Source organism: Sparus aurata, chromosome 10 (genome assembly GCF_900880675.1).
Source record: "Sparus aurata chromosome 10, fSpaAur1.1, whole genome shotgun sequence".
Taxonomy (NCBI): Eukaryota; Metazoa; Chordata; class Actinopteri; order Spariformes; family Sparidae; genus Sparus; species Sparus aurata.
Genome location: NC_044196.1, coordinates 6353034 through 6361381, shown reverse-complemented (window position 1 = coordinate 6361381; position 8348 = coordinate 6353034). Strand labels below are relative to the sequence as shown.

Sequence of the window (8348 nt, the reverse complement as noted above, 5' to 3'; positions counted from 1 at the left end):
ATGATTTATGAAACATCTGAGAGCTTCTTCTTCTTCCTCTTCTTTCTTCTTCTTCTTTTTCTTCTTCTTCTTCCTGCTCCTCTTCAATGTTGATTTATGATAGTAACTTGTGTTTAATGTGGCTTCACCTGATTTAAAGATGTCAGAATGCTTCCACTCCTTCTCAATCACTGAAAAATCAACAATTCATGATTCTTTTTTGAAGAGAAGTTTCTCTTCAATATGTGAGTCTGATAGAAGCTTCAGACGTGCTGACCCTGATCTCTGCTGATGGAGACGTGGAGGCAGATTCAGCAGCGTTGGAAAAAGTACCTCAAAGTCAATCTGATATTAAATGTACTTCGATATAAAGTAGACAACACCTATATTTACATGTGTATTATCAGACACAATGTTCAGCTTTTTCTGATTATTAGCATTTTAATAACATGTATTAAAATGTTAATAGGACCATTGGATATGAAATATGGAGCAACGTGTCACATGAAAATGAGAATCAAATGTGAATGTGGATTGTTAAAGTTCATGTAATGTACAGCAGCTCTGAGAGAGTATAGAGTAGTAGTAGAGTTATGAAGTATATTTATTCACATACACACATACATTTGGGACGTGATATAATGTGAAATAACTTGAGATAGTTTGAAAGTACAGTTGACGACACATGACATTATAGAAAGAGCATAAAACAGCTCAATATCAATTATTAGCAGTTAAAAATAAAAAGTAGAAGTCAGCTGTGATGTTTGTGTCTTTACCAAGATGGATATTAAACTACAGACGAGGATTAGAGTTCTGACTTTTTCAGAAAACTAAAAACCAAACGGTACCATGAGAGCAGCAGCACTGGCACAACAGACAGGACTGTTTAACAGCAACACAACTCAAACACAACACATGCAGTCCAGAGTTCAGTCAGAGTCAGACCATGATCACACTGACACACTGACAAATGTCCACAACTAAACATCTACTGCACTTTACATCCATCTTCATTGAAGGTTACACTCCTCAGTTACCTTCCTCAGTCAAACTCTGAGCTCCTGTTTCATCAGCTGCACACTTTAATTTCTCTTCTTCTTCTATCTGCAGATTATTGTCTTTCTTACTCTCTTACAGCATCATTACAGTTTTAGTTTCATCTACTTTGTTGTTCCTGTGAACATTAGTTTCTGCTGTCTCCACCTTTGGCTGCTCTACATGTTTCAGTGTCTTTGTTGTTCAGATTAGTGCTGACTGGATGTAGAGAATGTGTCTCACTAACTGCTTCAGTCTCTGTCTCTTCTTGACTCTGGTCCAAACCTGTTTCTGTCTCTCTTGTTGTTTGTCCTCCTGCCTCTTGTGTAAACTGAAGCTCTGTTCCTTCACTATCAGCACATTGAGCATTGTTTGCTTCTTGTTGTAGTGTTTCCTCGTCTGTTTCAGTTTGACCTGGTTCTCCACTGAACTCGTCCACATTGTTCACTGTGAAACAAACTTTTTATCTCATTATGCAGAAAAATGGATCAGGTCCTTCTAAATTGAAAAGTTGAATTACAAACAATGTAAAACATAAAAAACATGAATGACATAACTAGTGTAAATGTATATTTGTGCTTCAGAACATGAAGTTTTAACATATATATATATTTAGTCCAGTAAAAAAGCTCAAACACTTTGAGTTATGTGGGTTCACATTTTTGGGTTTACAGCAGATCAATATTTGAGATTTCACAATAAGATTTTACTTCAACAATAAGAAGGACTTTGTCAGGGAAATGTTCTCGGGGTTGTCTGCATTTAAATGTTCTGCATAAAACAACACAGGACGGACAAACGGGGCAAAGTATCTTCCTGCACCCAGGAAACAATACACACCAGAACAGTTATTGAAAAGTAGCCACTTAATACCTTAATATCATACATGCTAGTGTAGATGCGTAAATGAAATACTGATATTGTGTTGATAACATTCTGATGATAATATAACCCAGCTTCTCTTAAATCAGTTCTGTTACTTTCTGTTGTTGCTTTGTGATGGTAGGTAGCAGCAAAGCACCTTAACACTGGTTGCTAACCACCATGCAACAGAAAAAGACAAAGCTGCAGTAAGAGTAACTATCAGCTGCTGCTCATGAATCTAACAGTGCTGTACAACATCATGCTGAAACAACGTTTAAGGTTACATAGATTCTCTCTCCACCTCCATACACTGACAGAACAAATGATATTCATCTGACAAAACAAAACACACAATTAAGTTAAGAGAACCTTTTGTTGAGAACTTTTTCTTTTCTTCTAAAAGTCTATATATTGTGATAATATTGTTACAAAAGAAAGTGAAATGAAAGCAGCTAAATTAATAAACAATGTTTCAGATATAAAACAGAGATAACCTCAGTATCATGTTCCATCTGCAGGCTTCTTCACATCTTTCTCAGGATTCTCTATGAACTTCTCTGAGCTGGAAAAGAGATGAACAGAGACAACATGAGAGACATTTTGCTTCTCCAGGGCTTCATTTAGTGAAAGCAATAACCTGCTCTGAATGAAAACTAAGTTCTGATTGGCTGGAGGTTGTGATTTATCACCTTTTAATGTGCAAATAGTTTGGCTCAGCTTTAGCTTATTTGCTCGGAGAACATTCATACTGTAAGTATAAAAAGTACATCTTATTTTTATAGTATTAATATTAGAAACACATTCCCTGTTACACTTGTTGGTGCTACAGTGGAACTTTAGTGCAGTTTCAGATATTTGGCGTCTTAAATTTTCCCTCATGGTTTGATCATCTGAGTAAAAAGTAAAAAGATGAACCTCATCACCTCTCTCTCATTAAGACAATGTGATCAGTACATTAACATCTGAACAAGTTCTCAGCAGTGATGAACTGAATGATGTGAAAGTCTGTTCATGCACAGATAGTTTGGTTCATGTTTTGGATCAGTGTGCAGCAGATCATCTCCTGAGGGAAATATCTGTCTCTGTGTTCACCAGTTAGTCTCTAACTGTGTCTGTCTGCTGTTTGCTGCTGAGCAGGTGGTGAACAGTGGCTCTTTATACATTCTGCTCTGAAACTGCTGAAAACTACATCTGATATTGTTGTATTGTTCATAATATTCTGGTCTTGGTGAAAAATAACTCCAAACACATCTACATTTTAAAATCAAGGTATAAAGAAAGAAATGAACCTCAGTCTGTAGATTATTCACTTCTTCTTCAGCTCTCTCTCTTTTCTTCTCCTCCTCCTTGAACTTTTTCTCCCACTGGAGGGAAACAGAGATCAGATTTAGTTGTATTCAGTACTCAGGATGTAAACTGAGCTCTGATTGGCTGAAGGTTTATTATCTGTTAATAATGTGTCATATATGTGCTTGTGTTTGCTTTGAGCACATTCATACTGTAAATATATCATGTGAATACAAGCTGTAACAATCAGAGCTGTTCTTAACTGATGGATTTAAAGTGTGAGCAACAAATGAATGTCATATAAAGACGATACACAAAGATTGATGAGGGAGGAAACATGAAGCTCAGTGATTCTGATCACCTGATCATTCAGCTCTGTCAGACACAAAGTGTAAACTCTACAGGAGGACTACAGGAGCACTTTTCACTACAGGAAACAGCTTTAACATGTTCATGCTGCTTCTTCCTTCTGATGACAATTTAACTATATCACAAGTTTAATGCTGTTATTCATTTAAATGAACTAAAACAAAATAAAGAAGTAAATATTTGTTTTTAAGCTCAAAACAGAGAAATCAGATGTTATTATATTTATATCAGAAAGACATTCCCTGTTACACTTGTTTGAGTTACAGTGGAACTTTAGTCCAGTTTCAGCTGTTTGCTGTCTCAGATTTGCCCTCATGGTGACTCGTCTAAGTAACAAATGTAAAGATGAACTTGTGAACTTTGTGCTTCCTCTTCCTCCTTCAGCTGATACTGGAGCTGCTTCTCCATCTGGGAGGAGGAGAGATGAAGATGAAGAGAGAAACTTTATGTCATGATGTAAATGTGATCAACACATTGACATGGAAATGAGTTCTCAGAGGTGATGATGTGATGATGTGATGAAACTGTGTTCACTCACAGAGAGTTCTGTTCAGGTTTCATCAGTTCAGCTTCAGTAGATTCACACTGCACTACAGGAAACAGCTTTAACATGTTCATGATTCTGATGAGAATTTAACAATATCATAAGTTTAATGTTGTAATTCACTTTAATGAGCTAAAAAAAATAAAATGAAGACATACATATGAGAGTTCAGGCTAAAAACCGAGAAATGGTGGAAAATCTTCAGTGGAACCAAATATCATCAATAAGAGACAAACTTCTGTTATCTTGGTCTGCAGGTTCTGTCGCTCTTCCTCACTCCTCTTCTTCTCCTCTGTGAGCTTGTTGACTTCAGCATTCAGTCCACCAACCTGAGAGTAGAGAGAAGATCCAGACAGAAGAAGAGAGAGCGTCTCTCTTATTAAAGGATGTCAGTCAGAATCAACAATAAGACAGGACAGGACGCTCATTTGACTTCAAGTAGAACAGAGAGGTGAAATAGTGATGGTGATGAAAAGCAGCAGCAGTTTGTAGATGAATCACAGTCTCAGTTGTGTGTGATTAAAGTGATCAGTGATCAGCAGAACATGTTCCAGTTGTTAGTGTGCAGCAGATCATCTCCTGAGGGAAATATCTGTCTCTGTGTTCACCAGTTAGTCTCTAACTGTGTCTGTCTGCTGTTTGCTGCTGAGCAGGTGGTGAACAGTGGCTCTTTATACATTCTGCTCTTAAACTGCTGAAAACTACATCTGATATTGTTGTATTGTTGATAATATTGTGGTGTTGGTGTAAACTAACTTGTGATTGTAAAGATGTAATGTATGGTCATGGATCAGTAGTGAGAATGTGTGGATCAACACAGGAGGAGCAGCTCCTCAGGTCCAGACTCTGCTGTCCACTTCATCTGAAGGAGAACAATCCTTCCTCTGAGGACAACAATGTCAACATGTTGTCCACAGAAGACAGACGCTTTGAAAGAGGAGGGAAACAATCCATCTGTGTCCAACTGGAGCCACCAGTGATAATGTGTAACTATATATTAATGTGCACACAATGAATTACACCTTCATTATAAACCACTTTATATATTCCATATCAGACAATCCACCTCAAGAGTAAAATACATATTTGTTATGTTTTATTCTCAACAAAAACAAACAAACATGAAAAAGTAAAAAAAAAAAATGTATAACTATTTTTCTTTCTTTGGTTTGGTCCTGATCTTAAACATTCTGGTTTTGGACTTCACTCCTGCTTTTGACACGACCTGATTTATCTGCACTCATGTTGTGATATTTGTCTTTTCACTTTGATCATAAACTGAACAAATATTAAAGCTGTGAGACATTTAAGAAGTGTCAGACCTGGGTAAAATGGAGGACTCAGATGCAGCCAGTGAACGGTGTTGACAGGCTTTTATTTTGATGGTTTTTAGAATTCTCGTCAGAATGGGTGACAACACAACAGGCTGTGAAAATCTAGACTCGCCTGAACAGACGAGGACAAAACACAAGAAAGCAAGGAACAGAAAATCACTCCCAAAGGAGGAAAAACGCACAAGGTCTACACTAGTCTTAGAAATAAAAAAATACACTATGAAAATTACACAAAACAAAAGACCATTCTCAAAGAGGGAAGAACCAAAAGGCTGAAAACGTAACTGAGCTACACTGAGTTGCGAAAACTACAAGAACAAAAAACACTCTAAAGGAGGAAACAAACAATCAGCAAACAAAACTATCTTCAAAGCTAACCAAAAAAACCATCACAAAATAAGGTCACTCTTCTTCAGAGGAATTGAAAAAACATGAAAATACAAACTTGACAAAGCACGAGGTTCTTGACTTAGGCTGTGAACTAGGCTGACGGTACTCGTCACGACAAAATACTCTGGCAATAAGACAGGGGAAGACGAGGACTATATACACATGAGGGAGGGTGACACAGGTGGAAACAATCAGGGAAACAGGGGAGACGTCAGACGGGTGACACAGGAGGAAGGGCAAGTGACCTGAAACCAGAGGAGGATGAGATTTTCAACGTAAAAAAAGAAGTTCGCCAGACAAAAACCCCAAGACAGGACATCCCTCACCATGGTGTGACAAGAAGTGAGGACAAACGAGGCTGGAGACAAATCAGAGTAACATGTGGAAGAGACAAAGAGTTGAGTGGACAAGTCATCTGAATTCATAAAGTTAATAATGATCACATTCACCTCTTTGTTCTTGGACTCCAGATGATCCTTCAGCATCATCACTTCAATCTGAGCTTTATCTTCATCTCGTCTCTCCTTCCTGATGGTTTCATCTTTGTTTTTCATCTGGCAGTTAAAGAGAGACATGGACAAAGACTAGATCAGAGACTTGGTATTTATTATTTTCTTTACACAATGTAAAGCTCTGATTCATTCTGCAAAAACTAACATATTTCTATCGTTGTTTTCTGTGGTACTTTCATAGTGATTCAATTAAAGTGATTAACCTCGTCAGTCTTATTCTTCAGCTCCTGGTTCTTCCTCTGAACTTCTTCCTGTCTCCTCTTGTTTTCCTCCTGGAGCTGAGTGAAGACACAGTGTTTCATTAAGACAACAAGGAAACACAACAACAGTGACAGACAGACAGCTTTGTACAGTTATACACTGGTGTTCATCAGAACCAGCAGATAGAAACACTCAGTGATGAAAACCATCATGGTCTCATTTTGACAGATCTGTAGGTGGAGTGAAATGAATCAGGTAGGAGGCTGAAAATAAAAGTTCTGTGAAGAATACTTCTTTGGTTTGGTCCTGATCTTTAACACAACATCAGTGTTTCCTCTAGGATTTTTTTCAGCAGCGGGGGCAGGCTCTCCGGGGAGCCGTGGCGGCGTAAACAAATGACACTTGACTGCAGATTTTACTTTTATGCCCAGCATAATCCCCCTTTTTTATTGAATGACTGGCATGGAAAATGGCTTTTTAAAGGCTGAATGTAAAAATAAAAAAAATAATAACAAAAATACAGCGATAATATAGAAAAAAATAAAACAATAAATACTCCAAAGAGTAGATACTGAGCAAGATGGTTATCTAGTTTACCTCAGCACTCGCGACACCCAAACCAGTGCAGGACTCTGCTGTGAAGGTGGAGATATGATGCGGCGGTGGTGTATTTGCGACAATTAAAAAAATTGGCGGGCCGCCACTGCTAAATGAATGTAGAGGAAACACTGCAACATTCCATTCGGGTTTTGGTCAAGTTGCCTACGATACAGCACTTAGTGTCTAACCATGACCTGGATGACTGAGAACCTTCATCAACATTCTGGTTTTGGACTTCACTGCTTTGGACACGACCTGATTTATCTGTAGCCTGTTGTGATATTTGTCTTTTCACTTTTTATCATGAACTAAAATAATATTAAAGCTGTGAAACATTTAAGAAGTGAGGACAAACGAGGCTGGAGCCAAATCAGAGTAACATGTGGAAGAGACAAAGAGTTGAGTGGACAAGTCATCTGAATTCATAAAGTTAATAATGATCACATTCACCTCTTTGTTCTTGGGCTCGAACTTGTCCTTTAGGGCCTTCACTTTGTCCTTCCTGATGGTTTCATCTTTGTTTCCCTTCATCTGAGAGTTAAAGAGAGAAATTATACGATGAAGAGAATAAATTATGGAGCCAGAACGGTGACTTTAAAATTTGGCATCCAAAAAAAAAATTGGCATTGAAAACAAAACCAGTACTGAAAAAAGAAACATTGTCACTGAAACATTTGTATTGAAAACAGTTGTATTGGCATTGAAACAAGTATTGGCCTGAAAAAAGAAAGTAATTCAAATAATTCAAATCCAAAAATCTTATCATTTTATTTTGTTGGGATTTTTTAGTATTTTTCAATGACAATCTTCAGATTTTTTCTTTGTGTCACTTTTTTTTCAGTGACAGATTTTTTTTACAATGTCAGTTTTTTTTCAGTGTCACTGATTTTCAGTTTCAACTTTCTGTCACTGTTTTGGCGTCGAGAGGGAGGGGCCTGAGGGGAGGGGCAAGTAGAGCGTGGTTTGCATATCATTTGAGAAGGTAACGGCAGCAGCCTGCGGGAAGGCGGGGCTGGACGGTCCAACCATAATACTGTTGTAGCCGGCTGTCTCTGGGCAACCCAGAGTCCAACTACCTCGCAGACTTTTCTTCAAGCTCTCTCCTGATGTGTCCAAGTCTCTGTGTATCTGGTTCTGTCCCGGAGCTCCAGAGCCCCGCTCCTATATGCGTATGGAGTGTGGTAGTAGTACCAGGCGCCGAGCACGGAGCATTAGCCACAGTTAGCATAA

General features: G+C 38.1%; 1 protein-coding gene across 5 annotated transcripts in view; it reads right to left on the bottom strand.

Annotated features, from left to right (window-relative positions):
- Positions 1-554: 554 nt before the first annotated feature.
- The window catches only part of LOC115589796 (butyrophilin subfamily 3 member A2-like), a 69940-nt gene continuing 62146 nt past the window's right edge, over positions 555-8348 (bottom strand). For 2 of the 5 annotated variants that reach the window (XM_030430955.1, XM_030430954.1), the window contains 7 exons: positions 7569-7649; positions 6521-6595; positions 6255-6359; positions 4318-4410; positions 4076-4140; positions 3171-3245; positions 555-2443 (listed from right to left, as the gene is read on the bottom strand). In XM_030430955.1, coding sequence (XP_030286815.1) covers positions 3188-3245; positions 4076-4140; positions 4318-4410; positions 6255-6359; positions 6521-6595; positions 7569-7649 — 477 coding nt within the window. In that variant the 3' untranslated portion in view covers positions 555-2443; positions 3171-3187. Of the gene's footprint in view, positions 2444-3170; positions 3946-4075; positions 4160-4317; positions 4411-6254; positions 6360-6520; positions 6596-7568; positions 7650-8348 lie in introns of all 5 variants that reach the window. The other 3 variants (XR_003985597.1, XR_003985598.1, XR_003985599.1) reach the window with 3 other exon arrangements.